The sequence below is a fragment of the Carassius gibelio genome, chromosome B3, assembly GCF_023724105.1.
Source record: "Carassius gibelio isolate Cgi1373 ecotype wild population from Czech Republic chromosome B3, carGib1.2-hapl.c, whole genome shotgun sequence".
In the NCBI taxonomy this organism is placed as follows: Eukaryota; Metazoa; Chordata; class Actinopteri; order Cypriniformes; family Cyprinidae; genus Carassius; species Carassius gibelio.
In genome coordinates this window covers 20,285,975-20,304,227 of record NC_068398.1, presented here as the reverse complement: position 1 = coordinate 20,304,227, position 18,253 = coordinate 20,285,975, and the positions used below count along the sequence as shown (strand labels likewise).

The 18,253-nt window shown below is 42.7% G+C and overlaps 1 protein-coding gene across 3 annotated transcripts; it reads left to right on the top strand.

Moving 5' to 3' along the window:
• The first annotated feature begins 178 nt into the window (after nucleotides 1–178).
• On the top strand, nucleotides 179–16,942 carry LOC127952365 (zona pellucida sperm-binding protein 3-like). 3 transcript variants are annotated; one of them, XM_052550751.1, is made up of 9 exons: nucleotides 179–312; nucleotides 8,662–9,131; nucleotides 15,722–15,843; nucleotides 15,913–16,016; nucleotides 16,085–16,262; nucleotides 16,328–16,445; nucleotides 16,511–16,596; nucleotides 16,668–16,756; nucleotides 16,831–16,942. In XM_052550751.1, the coding sequence occupies exons 1-9, from the start codon at nucleotides 207–209 to the stop codon at nucleotides 16,896–16,898; spliced, it is 1,341 nt and encodes a 446-aa protein (XP_052406711.1). In that variant the 5' UTR covers nucleotides 179–206; the 3' UTR covers nucleotides 16,899–16,942. The 3 variants fall into 3 exon arrangements, with proteins under 3 accessions (XP_052406711.1, XP_052406710.1, XP_052406712.1); XM_052550750.1 differs by lacking the exon at nucleotides 8,662–9,131 and adding an exon at nucleotides 15,182–15,651 and having other exon boundaries at nucleotides 180–312; XM_052550752.1 differs by lacking the exons at nucleotides 8,662–9,131; nucleotides 15,722–15,843; nucleotides 15,913–16,016; ... (3 more) ...; nucleotides 16,668–16,756; nucleotides 16,831–16,942 and adding exons at nucleotides 852–973; nucleotides 1,043–1,146; nucleotides 1,215–1,392; ... (2 more) ...; nucleotides 1,797–1,885; nucleotides 1,956–2,067 and having other exon boundaries at nucleotides 192–782.
• Nucleotides 16,943–18,253: the final 1,311 nt, after the last annotated feature.

Here is an 18,253-nt window from a genome sequence, read left to right as displayed (position 1 = left end):
ATACAACATGTCCTTAAATGGGGCATAGTTTATTTTGAGTAAAGAGAAATAAATGGTTTTCACCTGTGACAAATTGATTGAGTAAATTAGCTGGTATAGAGGAAAATGATGCTTGTCACGAGAGAGGTGGAGCCATCCTGATTTTCAGCTGAATAAATTTGGATGGTGGAGCTCTAATGCATTATTGAACTGCAAGCTGAACAACAATGGGGTTTGGGCAAGTTGGATTTGGATTTGGATTGGTGTTCCTTTTTGTGCTGGGATTTTCTGAAGCACAGTGGAGTCCCAGCGAGAGAAGTGATTGGACCCCAGGTGACTTTATGCCTAGGGCAAAAGTTCAGAAGACTGACTCTAGGATGCCTCAAATTCTCAAGAAACATGGCCCCAGTAAACCTGCATCTGCCCCACAAAGATTTCCTGTCCAAGCACTAGCCAAGAGTGACTTTAGGAGGCCTTCTCAAGATGTTTTTGGTGTTCAGTCAAAAGAACAGATGCTGGGTCCAGTGACAAAACTGACATGGCAGTTTCCAAGCCTGCCAGAAGAACCACAGCAGCCAGTCATCCCTTTTGATCCGCGTCACTTTGTCCCTCCCAACAGCGTAGCGGCTCAGTGTAGAGAGGGTTCCATATATGTGGAAGTCAAGAAAGACTTCTTTGGGATTGGGAAGCTAGTGAGCTCCTCTGCTCTTACACTGGGAGGCTGTACTGCAACTGGAGAAGACCCTTCTGCCCAAGTTCTTGTCTTTGAATCTGGATTGCATGGATGTGGCAGTGTAGTGATGGTGAGGTTTCAGTGTTCCCTTTCTGTGGCTTGGAGTGTTTTGTGACTAACAGGACTCGTCTATCTTCAGGTGACTAACGATGAGCTTGTCTACACCTTCAAACTTCTCCACACCCCACAAGAGGCTTCACTTGGTGTTCCTATTGTTCGGAGCATTAGTGCAGTGGTTGGAATCGAGTGTCACTATTCAAGGTGAGGTCAGGGTTCAAGGCTGCTGATGTACTGAAGTCAGGGTAAGGTGATGGTTTGACTCCCTTGCAGAAAGCATAATGTGAGCAGCGATTCCTTAGTGCCCCGTTGGGTCCCATATACCTCTATGGAAGCTGCAGAGGAGGTCTTCGTCTTCTCCCTCAAGCTCATGACCGGTTGGTGTACCAAATGCTCTTGTAACCATCCAGTGCTTGTGAACCTGTTCTAAAAGTTGTCTTTGTAGATGACTGGAGATTTGAGAGGCCTTCTAACCAATACTTCCTGGGTGACATCATAAACCTTGAAGCGTCTGTGCTTTCATACAGCCATGTTCCCATCCGTGTGTTTATGGACAGCTGTGTGGCTACAATAGTCCCTGATGTCACATCTGTCCCCAGATACTCCTTTATTGAGAACAATGGGTAAGTGGTGCACCTCATATCTCCCACACTAGGTGTATGAAGTTTAACTTGGTTCCTTTCCCAGGTGCCTGGTTGATGCCAAGCTCACAGGCTCCAGATCTCACTTCATGCCTCGAACTCAAGGTGACAAGTTGCAGCTTCAGCTAGAGGCTTTCAGGTTCCAGCAACCAGACAGTGGACTGGTATGTGACCTGTGCAATGCTTTATATGATGTGCTATCATGATCTACAAATGATGGTCTCTGCAGGTTTACATCACCTGCATGGTGAAGGTGGCCGTAGCAATAACGACTCCAAATCCTGAACAGAAAGCTTGTTCCTTCTCTGCTAATAGGTATGATCCCCCACCTCCTAAAGTGTACAGGTGACTGAGGAAATGCTTTTAACTTAAGGGTGTCTTGTCAGTTGGGTGTCTGCAGATGGTTCCGACCAGGTGTGTGGCTGCTGTGACTCCACATGTAGTACCAGAAGAGGAAGTGACCAGCCCCATAAAGGTTAGATTAGTTTAGGTTGACTTTATTCTTTTTATGCACAGCTTTTTCTAACTGCTTGTTTTTTCCTCAGATCTGTGGTGGGATAAATCCTCTGTTGGGCCCATCAGTGTTAAGAAATCTGGCCATGACCAAAAATAACTGGAAGTGCTGTGACTTTATTAAAATGATCTTAATGGATTGTGCATTTGTCTTGCGCTCTTCTCTTTAAATCTACAATTTGAATCAGTTATGTGGCTTTGCTGGCACTCCCATATGAGCCAAACTGCTTTTGACCACTGTCAAGTCTTCCATCTTGAGTGTCTTATAAAGGGGTCCTATTAAGTGGGGGGTGAAAGTGACTTGACCTTCCACCCAGTATGGTGACCCATACTCAGAATTTGTGCATTTCATCCAAAGCAAACACACCTGGTGCAGTGGCCAGCCATTTATGCTGCAGCGCCTGGGGAGCATTTGGGGGTTTGGTGCCTTGCTCAAGGGCACATAAGTTGTGGTATTACCGGCCTGAGATTCAAACCCACCTCCCTGGGGTTAGGAGTCAAAATCTCTAAACACTAGGCCATTACTTCCCCTATTAGACTCCTGTACATAGTCTTGATTTTGTTTTGGAGGTTTACAAGAGCAGGATCTCACACTTGCCCAGACTTGCATGAACCAATCAAATGGTTCCTGTATCAAAAGGCCCACATTGTGAAACCCAAAGTGTGCTGTGACTGGATGTGGAAGTACAGATGTTCCCACTCCTTGGTAAAGGAGCAGATTCAGTGAGCGCTTGAGGTGACGTGGAACGACGATTCCATCTCCTCTAAAGCGATTCTAAACTCTAGTGGAAATGCAAACCATGGTTAGTCTTACTGAGCGCGCTTTTTTTTTTTTTTTTTTTTTAACAAAGCTTACAAAAACCTCCAATAAGATGTTTGGTTTAACATTTTTAAATGTGGTGATTAAGAATTAACAAGAAAACAATGGGCTGCTTGAGTATAAAAATGTTTTCAAACTGTTCCTGGAGCCTCCCCAGTGGTATATTTCTTTTTATAAGACACCGATTAAGTGGAGTACTCCACTAATCACCTAATGAGTTCATTCAGCTGAGAGACTCCAAAAATATAAACATGTTGGTGATTAAAAAAAAAAAAGCTATTGGGTTTAGGCAAGCAGTATTTGGAAAGTTATTGGTGTTTACTGGTTCATCTGAAGCACAATAGCAAGATAGATCCATGAAAAACTATGTAATGTTTAAGCTTCAACAGCATCGAACCAGGATGTCTCAGAGTCCAACAAAATCTGCTAATAACAGTACTGTATTAGCACCACAAAGGTTTCCTATCCAGAGACAAGCCAGGATTGACTTTGGAAAGCCTTCTCAACATATTTTTGGTGTTCAGTCAAAAGAACTGCTGCTGGATCCAGTGGCAAAAGTGACATGGTGCTTTCCAAGGCTTCTAGAAGAACCGTAGCAGCAACACACTCCTTTTGAGTTGTGCCATCCTGTCCCTGCCAACAGTGAAGCAGCTCAGTGTGGAGAGGCTTCAATATCTGGAGGTGATGGAAGACATCTTTGGAACCACATGACGGCTAACTGGGAGGCTGTACTGCAACTGGAGAAGATCCTTCTACTCAAGTGATCATCTTTGAGTCTAAACTGCATGGATGTGACGGCACACCAACAGTGATGCTATGTTGTTCTTGTTTTCTGGGTGTTTGTAGGTTTCTCTGAGCAACACCTAACCCCTGTAGGTGACTGAAAATGAGCTTGTCTATACATTTTCCATCATCTACACTGAGGCTTCATATGGTGGTCCTATTATCAGGAGCAGTGGTGGAGTAGTTATTATTGTGTGTCACTCTACAAGGTAAGGACTAAATTCAGGATTGTTAGGTGTCCTAATGACTGGTTGGTAGAATGCAACTTTCACTAGTGCCATATTTGTGTGAACCTTAACTTAATATAATTTCTCAGCAGATGATTGAAGATTTGAGAGTCCTTCTAATCAATATTTCTTGAGTGACATCATCAACTTTGAAGCCTCCGTAAGGTCATACATTCATGTTCCTTTCTGTGTTTGTGGACAGCTATGTTGCTATGCCAGTCCCTAATTTTTTCACATCGTGTGTGTGAGAGAGAGAGACGGCCACACAGTGGAGTCAGCTGTCTTAACTGTCCATGTCTTGTGTACTGCAAACACATAAGAGCTTCATCACTGTCTCTGTCACGCAACTCTGTTCCCCTTTCAGACTTGAACTGATGGTAAAACTAAGGACATAATTAACTGTTTACATTTATTTTGAAAGATGAAGCTCAAGATTATGGAAAGGGGTGTTATATTTCCAACGAGTGCTGATCGACAGAGTAAGTATCTCTCATATTTATATTAATTTGCTACTTTAAAGCACTTATACATTCTTGCATTAACCCAATCCAATGCATTTATTGTACTTACTAGCTCTTCATGACTTCTGATCTCTTACAGCTTTGTTATTCAGTGCAACATTTCGGAAGAAATTGAAAAGCTGGCGCGAGATATTTTTGGTTGACCCCATTCGTGTTCTGTTGAGTTCACATAGGCTGGCTCTGTGCTCATCTTTGTCACTAAAAAGACTAACTGTGAGGAACTGGCTACAAATCTCAATCAGGAAGGTTATAGCCTAGGGCTGCTGCATGGAGACATGGATCAGAGCGAGAGGAACAAAGTCATCGCTGACTTTGAAGAAGAATCTGCCCATATTAGTAGCTACTGATGTTGCCGGTTAGTTGTTCTTATTTTATCTGTCTAGTTTTCAAGTTCAGGGGCTAGTTCAGCTTCCTGACAACCTGGTGGATGAAGCTGTCCTTCAGTCTGCTGGTCCTGGCCTGGAGACTTCGTAGTCTCCTCCCTGATGGCAGCAGAATGAAGAAGCTGTGTGACAAGTGGGTGGGATCACCTGAGATGCCGAGGGCTTTGCACGTGTGGCGGGATATGTAAATGTCCTGGAGGGGGATAGAGAGACACCAATCATTTTCTCAGCTGCTCTCACTATGCGTTGCATAGTCTTTCGGCAGGACGCGTTGCAGGTGGCATACCACACAGTGATGCAGATGGGGTTCAACAAGTTTGATACAACATGTTTCACAGACTTGCTCATCAACTTTAAATTACGGTTGTTACTGTTTTTCTCTAGAATCCCTGGTTAAGGAAGTCCCGCTTTAAGGGAGGGAAAGAGAAGAAGCCAAATGTTGGAGAAGGAGGCCTGGGTTACAGAGAGAGGCCAGGCCTTGGATCTGAATCCACTGTTAGTTTGACTTTACTTTTGCTTGCTTGCTTGCTTTATGAATTTATTTATTTTAAAAAATGGTTATATATATATAGTACAGACCAAAAGTTTGGACACACCTTCTCATTCAAAGAGTTTTCTTTATTTTCATAACTATGAAAATTGTAGATTCACACTGAAGGCATCAAAACTATGAATTAACACATGTGGAATTATATATGGAATTATATACATAACAAAAAAGTGTGAAACAACTGAAAATATGTCATATTCTAGGTTCTTCAAAGTAGCCACCTTTTGCTTTGATTACTGCTTTGCACACTCTTGGCATTCTCTTGATGAGCTTCAAGAGGTAGTCACCTGAAATGGTCTTCCAACAGTCTTGAAGGAGTTCCCGAGAGATGCTTAACACTTGTTGGCCCTTTTGCCTTCAGTCTGCGGTCCAGCTCACCCCTAAACCATCTCGATTGGGTTCAGGTCCAGTGACTGTGGAGGCCAGGTCATCTGGCGCAGCACCCCATCACTCTCCTTCTTGGTCAAATAGCCCTTGATGCCTTCAGTGTGAAACTACAATTTTCATAGTCAGGAAAATAAAGAAACTTTTGGTCTGTACTGTATATATATATATATATGTGTGTGTGTGTGTGTGTATATAAAAAATATATATATTTATTTTTTTTATTCTGCCCACCCCGATGTTATTTTGTCTACAATTATTTTTCGCAATTGCGGACAGAAACCACGGTTATTACAAATATAATGAAAGCATTAGCTATATAATATCTTAAATTTATTCATAAAGGAGTGCAGTAGTAGTGGTGGTTCTCCTCTTGGTAACTATGAAGCCTTCAAACCCTTCACTGGGGCCATGGGAGAGCGTATGTCTGCCCTGAAGCAAGCATTTCAGGTACATTTTATTATCATTATTTATTTATTTTATTTTGTCTTGGTCACATCTTTCACTGAATTTCTTTTGCCACCCACTCTTAATGAAGTGGTTTATCAGCTTGATTGTGTTTTTGGGGTGCAATGTAACACATGTTTATGTTTAGTTGTTAAAAAAAGCAAATTATTTTCACATATTTGACATTTTATTTTACACCGCTGTTTCTGTTCTCATTAGAACCTTCTGTTGAGTTCCTGGTTCTATGAAGCCACTCCCTCTACAAAATACATAATTGTGCTCCGATTGGTTAGCTTTGCACTTTGTCCGGAAACATCACGCGCCCTTACCATTACCATCCCATGGACAGTAGAGCCGCACAATTATTTTTCTAATTAAAATCACAATTATGGATGCCACAATTACATAATTGTTCAAAGTGGCAATTAATCGTTGAAAGTCCACTTATGTTATTCTGACTGCTTCAGATGCATTTTTTTCTGCATGTTAGAAAGGGTTTTTCCAATGTTTTAGCATAAGTATATAATTGTAATAGCATTCCTATTTTTATATAATTTAAAGAAGAAACCAATCCGATGTATATTTGACATTTGAGGCTTAATACTATAGAAAAGCACATATTATTTTATATAAAAATATAGCATGCAATTAAATCAATGGCATAAACATCATTCAATGTAAATTGTGATAATCGTAATGAATAATCGCTATTACAATTTCAAGGGAATAAACGACAATTATGATTTTTGTCGTAATTGTGCAGCCCTATTGGGCAGGTTGACGTAAACATCATGGTTAGTGATGTCTCAATCCTGGGACGAGGCTTGTTGTGGTCACTTCCAGTCTTAACTAACTTATGTTAAAAAAGTGAATTCATACTCAACCACCCCTTTAAATTCCTCAGTAAAGATGTATAGTTGTATGTACCAATGTCTGGATTTTGTTTGACTGCTTTTGCTTTCCCTCAGGCTCAGTATAAAAACCACTTTGTGGCAGCATCTGGTGTTCCTCCAAAACTCACCACAAAGTCAAGCAGCTCCTCTGGGTGGACCAGTGCGGGAAGTCTAAGTTCTCAGGCTCCCTGAGCTCAGTTTCAGACTCTTACTCTAGCTCTTCTTCAAAAGAGGGATCCTGTAGTGATAGTAATGCTGACGACAGAGGTCATCGTGGAGATCGTTATCGTCACAGTGGCAGGCAAAGTGGTGTAGACCGTGATTGCTACACAGAGAGGGACCGTCATAGTGACAGAGATCGTCACAGTGATAGCCGAAACGGTGAGGGGAGCCATAAGGACAGAGAGGGACGGTCAGAAAGAGATGGCGGCGAGAGTTCAGCGACTCATAAAGACAGCTTTGCAGTTCCTGATCCCCCCAAACGTAAGAAAAGCAGATGGGACAATTAAAGTGTACCGGAAAGCAGCCGTCAACTGTTCTTTGATCAGAATACAAAGCTGACCCAGTCTCCCTAGCAGTGTCTTTACCTGTCTGCTTGTCTTTTTTGTCTTTATGTAAGATGAAGCTGTTTTAATGGTGCCTAGGAGACTCCCACTCCATCACCCTTGTCATTTACCAGGAATAAATGCATCCATTACAGGCTGTTTCAGCAAGTTAGAATTGTGAATTGGCAAGATGAAAAGAATGCACCATGAGCCTATGTGTTGTGTTAAAGTAGATGTGACTGTTCAGTGGCACGCTAGTTGTTTCTTTCCGAAGAAACTAATCAAATGAGAAATGTTGGCTGTGTAACAGAAAAAATCTAAAAATCAAAACCTCTTTGTTAATAGTTGCCAACCTTTTTGTGTTTGTGTGCGCTGCTTCACAAACTATTTGTCAACGATATATTTAGTTTAAGACTTTTTCAGACATTTTCCAGTGTGTTTTAATGTGTGTTGTTCTTAATGTCCATAAACGGGTTTCTTTCAGCATGCAGTAGTTTAAGCTGAAGGAAGGAAGTCTACCGTAAATCCACACACACTGATCAACTTAGTAATAAGACAACGGGAAGGAGGAGAAAACATTTTAGTGAATCTACGATAAAATCTATGTACTATACTATGATCTTGCATTGCCTTGCTCCATTTCCATCTCTTGTGAAGATTGATGTGCTGATGTGAGGCAACTGTGTCACAATCTAAACCTGACTGTGTAGAAATACGATGATCTTTATTATTTTGAATACTCTAGTGAACAATTCTGTCTGTGATCATGTTTCTGAATGAATAAAAAGAGGACACAAAAAGGCTTAGATGTTGGTTTTGTTTCAGAAAATTTATGTCATTTTTATATTTAAAGTAAACAATCATTTGGTATAGCTTCTAATACAACATGTACTTAAATGGGGCATAGTTTATTTTGAGTAAAGAGAAATAAATGGTTTTCACCTGTGACAAATTGATTGAGTAAATTAGCTGGTATAGAGGAAAATGATGCTTGTCACGAGAGAGGTGGAGCCATCTTGATTTTCAGCTGAATAAATTTGGATGGTGGAGCGCTAATGCATTATTGAACTGCAAGCTGAACAACAATGGGGTTTGGGCAAGTTGGATTTGGATTGGTGTTCCTTTTTGTGCTGGGATTTTCTGAAGCACAGTGGAGTCCCAGCGAGAGAAATGATTGGACCCCAGGTGACTTTATGCCTAGGGCAAAAGTTCAGAAGACCGACTCTAGGATGCCTCAAATTCCCAAGAAACATGGCCCCAGTAAACCTGCATCTGCCCCACAAAGATTTCCTGTCCAAGCACTAGCCAAGAGTGACTTTAGGAGGCCTTCTCAAGATGTTTTTGGTGTTCAGTCAAAAGAACAGATGCTGGGTCCAGTGACAAAACTGACATGGCAGTTTCCAAGCCTGCCAGAAGAACCACAGCAGCCAGTCATCCCTTTTGATCCGCGTCACTTTGTCCCTCCCAACAGCGTAGCGGCTCAGTGTAGAGAGGGTTCCATATATGTGGAAGTCAAGAAAGACTTCTTTGGGATTGGGAAGCTAGTGAGCTCCTCTGCTCTTACACTGGGAGGCTGTACTGCAACTGGAGAAGACCCTTCTGCTCAAGTGCTTGTCTTTGAATCTGGATTGCATGGATGTGGCAGTGTAGTGATGGTGAGGTTTCAATTTTCCATTTCTGTGGCTTGGAGTGTTTTGTGACTAACAGGACTCCCCTATCTTCAGGTGACTAACGATGAGCTTGTCTACACCTTCAAACTTCTCCACACCCCACAAGAGGCTTCACTTGGTGTTCCTATTGTTCGGAGCATTAGTGCAGTGGTTGGAATCGAGTGTCACTATTCAAGGAGAGGTCAGGGTTCAAGGTTGCTGATGTACTGAAGTCAGGGTAAGGTGATGGTTTGACTCCCTTGCAGAAAGCATAATGTGAGCAGCGATTCCTTAGTGCCCCGTTGGGTCCCATATACCTCTATGGAAGCTGCAGAGGAGGTCTTCGTCTTCTCCCTCAAGCTCATGACCGGTTGGTGTACCAAATGCTCTTGTAACCATCCAGTGCTTGTGAACCTGTTCTAAAAGTTGTCTTTGTAGATGACTGGAGATTCGAGAGGCCTTCTAACCAATACTTCCTGGGTGACATCATAAACCTTGAAGCATCTGTGCTTTCATACAGCCATGTTCCCATCCGTGTGTTTATGGACAGCTGTGTGGCTACAATAGTCCCTGATGTCACATCTGTCCCCAGATACTCCTTTATTGAGAACAATGGGTAAGTGGTGCACCTCATATCTCCCACACTAGGTGTATTGCAGTTTAACTTGGTTCCTTTCCCAGGTGCCTGGTTGATGCCAAGCTCACAGGCTCCAGATCTCACTTCATGCCTCGAACTCAAGGTGACAAGTTGCAGCTTCAGCTAGAGGCTTTCAGGTTCCAGCAACCAGACAGTGGACTGGTATGTGACCGGTGCGATGCTTTATATGATGTGCTATCATGATCTACAAATGATGGTCTCTGCAGGTTTACATCACCTGCATGGTGAAGGTGGCCGTAGCAACAACGACTCCAAATCCTGAACAGAAAGCTTGTTCCTTCTCTGCTAATGGGTATGATCCCCCACCTCCTAAAGTGTACAGGTGACTGAGGAAGTGCTTTTAACTTAAGGGTGTCTTGTCAGTTGGGTGTCTGCAGATGGTTCTGACCAGGTGTGTGGCTGCTGTGACTCCACGTGTAGTACCAGAAGAGGAAGTGACCAGCCCCATAAAGGTTGGATTAGTTTAGGTTGACCTTATTCTTTTTATGCACAGCTTTTTCTAACTGCTTGTTTTTTCCTCAGATCTGTGGTGGGATAAATCCTCTGTTGGGCCCATCAGTGTTAAGAAATCTGGCCATGGCCAAAAATAACTGGAAGTGCTGTGACTTTATTAAAATGATCTTAATGGATCGTGCATTTGTCTTGAGCTTTTCTCTTTAAATCTACAATTTGAATCAGTTATGTGGCTTTGCTGGCACTCCCATATGAGCCAAACTGCTTTTGACCACTGTCAAGTCTTCCATCTTGAGTGTCTTATAAAGGGGTCCTATTAAGTGGGGGGTGAAAGTGACTTGACCTTCCAAGTATGGTGACCCATACTCAAAATTTGTGTATTTCATCCAAATTGAACACACCTGGTGCAGTGGCAAGCCATTTATGCTGCAGCACCTGGGGAGCATTTGGGGGTTTGGTGCCTTGCTCAAGGGCACATAAGTTGTGGTATTACCGGCCTGAGATTCAAACCCACCTCCCTGGGGTTAGGAGTCAAAATCTCTAAACACTAGGCCATGACTTCCCCCATTATGCTCCCGTACATAGTCTTGATTTTTGTTGAAGGTTTACAAGAAAAGGATCTCGCACTTGCCCAGACTAGCATGAACCTATCAAATGGTTCCTGTATCAAAAGGCCCACATTATGAAACCCAAAGTGTGCTGTAACTGGATGTGAAAGTAACGATGTTCTCGCTCCTTGATAGAGGAGCAGATTCAGTGAGCGCTTGAGGTGACATGGAACGATGATTACATCTCCTCTAAAGCGATACTAAACTCTAGTGGAAATGCAAACCGTGCTTAGTCGTACCGAGCTTTTTTTTTTTTTTACAAGGCTTACAAATAAAACCAATAAGATGTTTGGTTTAACATTTTTAAATGTGATTAAGAATTAACAGAAGAAAACAATGGGCTTCTGGAGCATAAAATGTTTTCAAACTGTTTCTGGAGCCTCCCCAGTGGTATATTTCTTTTTATAAGACACACAGATTAAGTTGAGTACTCCACTAATCACCTAATGAGTTGATTCAGCTAAGAGACTCCAAAAATAAAACAACTTCATGTTGGTGATTGAAAAAAAAAAAAAAAGTCAAGCAGCTCCTCTGGGTGGACCAGTGCAGGAAGTCTAAGTTCTTTGCCTTCAGGATCACGAGAGGGGCATGACGGAACCCACATCTCCTACTTGACATTGTTTTCTTCCTCATTTCCCTACATGCAGCCCCTCCCTCCCCCAGGGGCTTCGGACTGGGGGTAAAACCATAGACTGTAAAAAAATATGGACGTATAATCGAAAATGGGCAAAAAGGCGGGAGCTGATTGCTGAAGCCACGCCCACCTAGCGCGACGGCATTGTCAGCAGCGGCAATCCACCTGTCACTCAAGTGGCCACGCCCTTAATTATGCAGAACTTTAATGCTTAATATAATTTAAACGGATGAGTTATAAAAAAAATTCACCCCCCTCACAGTTGTCATGAAGGGCAAAATTAGCAATATAGACCAAATCATTTTTTTAACCAGGCTGTAAACATGTTTTTTTCTGCTGTAAAGTTGGGCATTTTAACATGGGGAGTCTATGGGATTGACTCTCTTTTGCAGCCAGCCTCTAGCGGCCAGTCGATGAATTGCAATTTTAGTCACTTCCTTATTGGCATCACGAGAGAGAGCGGGAGGTTGCTGCTCGGGTAAAACCAGTACTGGTTACCAGGGCCCCAAATGAAGATGGGCTCTTGAAAAGTCTGGAATATATATTTTCAAGGGGGGGTGGGCGGGGTATTTAGGACTGCCTATGCATAGGGCCCGGGATCTTGTGCAGCACCCCTGCCCTCCCCTCAGCTCGGGCACCAAAATGAGTGGCTTCAGCAGTACAGGCTCCCTGAGCTCAATTTCAGACTCTAGCTCTTCTTCAAAAGAGGGATCCTGTAGCGATAGGAATGCTGACGACAGAGGTCATCGTGGAGATAGTCATTATCATCACAGTAGCAGGCAAAGTGGTGGAGACCGTGATCGGTACACAGAGAGGGACCGTCATAGTGACAGAGATCGTCACAGTGATAGCTGAAATGGTGAAGGGAGCCATAAGGACAGAGAGGGACGGTCAGAAAGAGATGGCGGCGAGAGTTCAGCGACTCATAAAGACAGCTTTGCAGTTCCTGATCCCCCCAAACGTAAGAAAAGCAGATGGGACAATTAAAGTGTACAGGAAAGCAGCCGTCAACTGTTCTTTGATCAGAATACAAAGCTGACCCAGTCTCCCTAGCAGTGTCTTTACCTGTCTGATTGTCTTTTTGTCTGTATGCAAGATGAAGCCACATCTTCTACTTGCCATTGTTTTCTTCCTCATTTCCCTCCATGCAGCCACCCCCTCCCCAGTGTTGTGCCTGAATGCATTCATTGAACGATAGTTCATTAACTCGTTCATATTTTGGGCGAACGTGAACTGAACGTGCTGTTTAATGCCTGATGAACGTTGCTGTCAACTCGTTCATTCTGGTGTCTGTGAACGGCACGCTCAGGTTAACTTCGTTCAATAGGGTGCCAGATTTCTATAGAGCCTTCCAGGCGAAAACCCGGCTAAAACACACCATAAACGGGTCTTAATTTGTAGCGGAAAAACACCCAATCTGGCAACACCAGCCACCAGTGTCGCACCGCCGTCCGCCGCATGCGTGACGTGTCATCAAAAAAAAAAAAGGCATGGAGGCGACAGCAGCATGTAGCAAGAAGGCGTATGGTCATTTAAAAGAATTTTATGATGTTTATGACAAGGTCGGTGAGAATGGGAGACAAAGCATTAAAGCAACAATGGAGAAATGCTGTCCCCTCAATGCTAATGTAAACCCTGGTTGGATAAGGATTCAAAATTGGATATGAAGATGAAATCTGATGCATAGCTTCATTGTTAAAACTGATAAAATAATTGCTGTCTGTGATTCTATATGGGCTGTTGCAATAATTTGAAAAATAATAGCTCGCAGCATCATATGGAAAAAAAGAACTATGAACTAGTTCATTTTTGGAACTTAGTGAACTTAGTTCAAAATTGTGTAGTTTTGAACTATAAATGGGGGCTTTAGGACTGCCTATGCATAGGGCCCAGGATCTTGTGCAGCGCCCCTGCCCTCCCCTCAGCTCAGGCACCAAAATGAGTGGCTTCAGCAGTACAGGCTCCCTGAGCTCAGTTTCAGATTCTTACTCTAGCTCTTCTGCAAAAGAGTGATCCTATAGCGATAGGAATGCTGACGACAGAGGTCATCGTGGAGATAGTCATTATCGTCACAGTGGCAGGCAAAGTGGTGTAGACCGTGATCGCTACGCAGAGAGGGACTGTCATAGTGACAGAGATCGTCACAGTGATAGCTGAAACGGTGAGGGGAGCCATAAGGACAGAGAGGGACGGTCAGAAAGAGATGGCGACGAGAGTTCAGCGACTCATAAAGACAGCTTTGCAGTTCCTGATCGCCCCAAATGTAAGAAAAGCAGAAGGGACAATTAAAGTGTACCGGAAAGCAGCCGTCAACTGTTCTTTGATCAGAATACAAAGCTGACCCAGTCTCCCTAGCAGTGTCTTTACCTGTCTGCTTGTCTTTTTTCATCTTTATGTAAGATGAAGCTGTTTAAATGGTGCCTAGGAGACTCCCACTCCATCACCCTTGTCATTTACCAGAAATAAATGCATCCATTACAGGCTGTTTCAGCAAGTTAGAACTGTGAATTTGTCCCCTTGGAATTATAAGGTTCTATCTGACATTTTTGTCAAAATTGAGTTATTCCCATATTGTTATTCTGTGACAACTTATTTACATTATGTGATAGATTTTTTTTTTTAAATGTCGTATACATTATGGGATTTTTATTTAAAAAACAATAAGGTTCTATCTACACAGTGGAATGCAACAACTTTGAAGCTCTTTGAAGCTCAATATCTCAAAACTACTTGGAATGCAGAGAGGACCTTATAATTCCAAGGGGACGAATTGGCAACATGAAAAGAAAGCACCATGAGCCAAGTGTTGTGTTAAAGTAGATGTGACTGTTCAGTGGCACGTTAGTTGTTTCTTTATGAAGAAATGAATCGAATGAGAAATAGCTGAAACAGAAAAAAATAACAGGCAAAAAAAAAAATAGTAAAAATTTTAATAGTTGCCCACTTTTTTTCTGTGTGCGCGCTGCATCACAAACTATTTGTCAACATTATATATTTAGTTTAAGACTTTTCCAGACATTTTCCAGTGTGTTTTAATGTGTTTTGTTCTTAATGTCCATTAACGGGGTTTCTTTCAGCATGCAGTAGTTTAAGCTGAATGAAGGAAGTCTACCGTAAATCCACACGCACTGATCAACCTAGTCATAAAACAATGGGAAGGAGGAGAAAACATTTTAGTGAATCTACAATAAAACTGTGACTGTGTACAACTACAACCTGACTGTGTAGAAACACAATGATCTTTATTATTTTGAAAACTCTAGTGTACAGTTCTGTCTGTGATCATGTTTCTGAATGAATAAAAAGAGGACACAAAACGGCTTAGATGTTGGTTGTGTTTCAGAGAATTTATGTCATTTTTATATTTAAAGTAAACAATGATTTAGTATAGCTTCTAATACAACATGTCCTTAAATGGGGCATAGTTTATTTTGAGTAAAGAGAAATAAATGGATTTCACCTGTGACAAATTGATTGAGTAAATTAGCTGGTATAGAGGAAAATGATGCTTGTCACGAGAGAGGTGGAGCCATCTTGATTTTCAGCTGAATAAATTTGGATGGTGGAGCCCTAATGCATTATTGAACTGCAAGCTGAACAACAATGGGGTTTGGGCAAGTTGGATTTGGATTGGTGTTTCTTTTTGTGCTGGGATTTTCTGAAGCACAGTGGAGTCCCAGCGAGAGAAGTGATTGGACCCCAGGTGACTTTATGCCTAGGGCAAAAGTTCAGAAGACCGACTCTAGGATGCCTCAAATTCCCAAGAAACATGGCCCCAGTAAACCTGCATCTGCCCCACAAAGATTTCCTGTCCAAGCACTAGCCAAGAGTGACTTTAGGAGGCCTTCTCAAGATGTTTTTGGTGTTCAGTCAAAAGAACAGATGCTGGGTCCAGTGACAAAACTGACATGGCAGTTTCCAAGCCTGCCAGAAGAACCACAGCAGCCAGTCATCCCTTTTGATCCGCGTCACTTTGTCCCTCCCAACAGCGTAGCGGCTCAGTGTAGAGAGGGTTCCATATATGTGGAAGTCAAGAAAGACTTCTTTGGGATTGGGAAGCTAGTGAGCTCCTCTGCTCTTACACTGGGAGGCTGTACTGCAACTGGAGAAGACCCTTCTGCTCAAGTGCTTGTCTTTGAATCTGGATTGCATGGATGTGGCAGTGTAGTGATGGTGAGGTTTCAATTGTTCCCTTTCTGTGGCTTGGAGTTTTTTGTGACTAACAGGACTCGTTTATCTTCAGGTGACTAACGATGAGCTTGTCTACACCTTCAAACTCCTCCACACCCCTCAAGAGGCTTTACTTGGTGTTCCTATTGTTCGGAGCATTAGTGCAGTGGTTGGAATCGAGTGTCACTATTCAAGGTGAGGTCAGGGTTCAAGATTGCTGATGTACTGAAGTCAGGGTAAGGTGATGGTTTGACTCCCTTGCAGAAAGCATAATGTGAGCAGCGATTCCTTAGTGCCCCGTTGGGTCCCATATACCTCTATGGAAGCTGCAGAGGAGGTCTTCGTCTTCTCCCTCAAGCTCATGACCGGTTGGTGTACCAAATGCTCTTGTAACTATGCAGTGCTTGTGAACCTGTTCTAAAAGTTGTCTTTATAGATGACTGGAGATTCGAGAGGCCTTATAACCAATACTTCCTGGGTGACATCATAAACCTTGAAGCATCTGTGCTTTCATACAGCCATGTTCCCATCCGTGTGTTTGTGGACCGCTGTATGGCTACAATTGTCCCTGATGTCACATCTGTCCCCAGATACTCCTTTATTGAGAACAATGGGTAAGTGGTGCACCTCATATCTCCCACACTAGGTGTATTGCAGTTTAACTTGGTTCCTTTCCCAGGTGCCTGGTTGATGCCAAGCTCACAGGCTCCAGATCTCACTTCATGCCTCGAACTCAAGGTGACAAGTTGCAGCTTCAGCTAGAGGCTTTCAGGTTCCAGCAACCAGACAGTGGACTGGTATGTGACCGGTGCGATGCTTTATATGATGTGCTATCATGATCTACAAATGATGGTCTCTGCAGGTTTACATCACCTGCATGGTGAAGGTGGCCGTAGCAACAACGACTCCAAATCCTGAACAGAAAGCTTGTTCCTTCTCTGCTAATGGGTATGATCCCCCACCTCCTAAAGTGTACAGGTGACTGAGGAAGTGCTTTTAACTTAAGGGTGTCTTGTCAGTTGGGTGTCTGCAGATGGTTCTGACCAGGTGTGTGGCTGCTGTGACTCAACGTGTAGTAACCGAAGAGGAAGTGACCAGCCCCATAAAGGTCAAATTAGTTTAGGTTGACCTTTTATTCTTTTTATGCACCGCTTTTTCTAACTGCTTTTTTTTTTTCCTCAGATCTGTGGTGGGATAAGTCCTCTGTTGGGCCCATCAGTGTTAAGGAATCTGGCCATGGCCAAAAATAACTGGAAGTGCTGTGACTTTATTAAAATGATCTTAATGGATTGTGTATGTGTCTTGCGCTAGCTTTTCTCTTTAAATCTACAATTTGAATCCTGTTATGTGGCTTTGCTGGCACTCCCATATGAGCCAAACTGCTTTTGACCACTGTCAAGTTTACCATCTTGAGTGTCTTATAAAGGGGTCCTATTAAGTGGGGGGTGAAAGTGACTTGACCTTCCAAGTATGGTGACCATACTCAAAATTCGTGCATTTCATCCAAAGTGAACAAACCTGGCGCAGTGGCCAGACATTTATGCTGCAGCACCTGGGGAGCATTTGGGGGTTTGGTGACTTGCTCAAGGGCACCTAAGTCGTGGTATTGCCGGCCTGAGATTTAAACCCACCTCCCTGGGGTTAGGAGTCAAAATCTCTAAACACTAGGCCATTACTTCCCCTATTAGACTCCTGTACATAGTCTTGATTTTGTTTTGGAGGTTTACAAGAGCAGGATCTCACACTTGCACAGACTTGCATGAACCAATCAAATGGTTCCTGTATCAAAAGGCCCACATTGTGAAACGCAAAGTGTGCTGTGACTGGATGTGGAATTATCGATGTTCCTGCTCCTTAATAGAGGAGCAGATTCAGTGAGTGCTTGAGGTGACGTGGAACGACGATTCCATCTCCTCTAAAGCGATACTAAACTCTAGTGGAAATGCAAACCATGGTTCGTCTTACTGAGCGCTTTTTTTTTTTTTTTACGAAGCTTAATAAAACCTCCAATAAGCTGTTTGGTTTAACATTTTTAATTGTGGGGATTAAGAATTAACGGAAAAAAAACAATGGTCTGCTTGAGTATAAAATGTTTTCAAACTGTTCCTGGAGCCTCCCCGGTGGTATATTTCTTTTTATGAGACACTCACTGATTAAGTTGAGTACTCCACTAATCATCTGAGTTCATTCAGCTGAGAAACTCCAAAAATAAAACTTCTTGTTGGTGATAAAAAAAATTGCTATAGGGTTTAGGCAAGCAGTATTTGGAAAGTTATTGGTGTTTACTGGTTCATCTGAAGCACAATGGCAAGATAGATCAATGCAAAACAATTTAATGTTTAAGCTTCAACAGCATTGAACCAGGATTTCTCAGAGTCCAACAAAATCTGCTAATAACAGTACTGTATTAGCACCACAAAGGTTTCCTATCCAGAGACAAGCCATGATTGACTTTGGAAGGCCTTCTCAACATATTTTTGGTGTTCAGTCAAAAGAACTGCTGCTGGATCCAGTGGCAAAAGTGACATGGTGCTTTCCAAGGCTTCTAGAAGAACCGTAGCAGCAACACACTCCTTTTGAGTTGTGCCATCCTGTCCCTGCCAAC

Bases quoted from the DNA above. Each gene is read 5' to 3' on its own strand.
- LOC127952365 (XM_052550751.1), top strand. From the start codon at position 207: ATGGGGTTTGGGCAAGTTGGATTTGGATTTGGATTGGTGTTCCTTTTT. The intron at 16,446-16,510 runs GTATGTGACCGG...TGGTCTCTGCAG, and splicing joins AGCAACCAGACAGTGGACTG to GTTTACATCACCTGCATGGT. The intron at 16,757-16,830 runs GTCAAATTAGTT...TTTTTTCCTCAG, and splicing joins AAGTGACCAGCCCCATAAAG to ATCTGTGGTGGGATAAGTCC.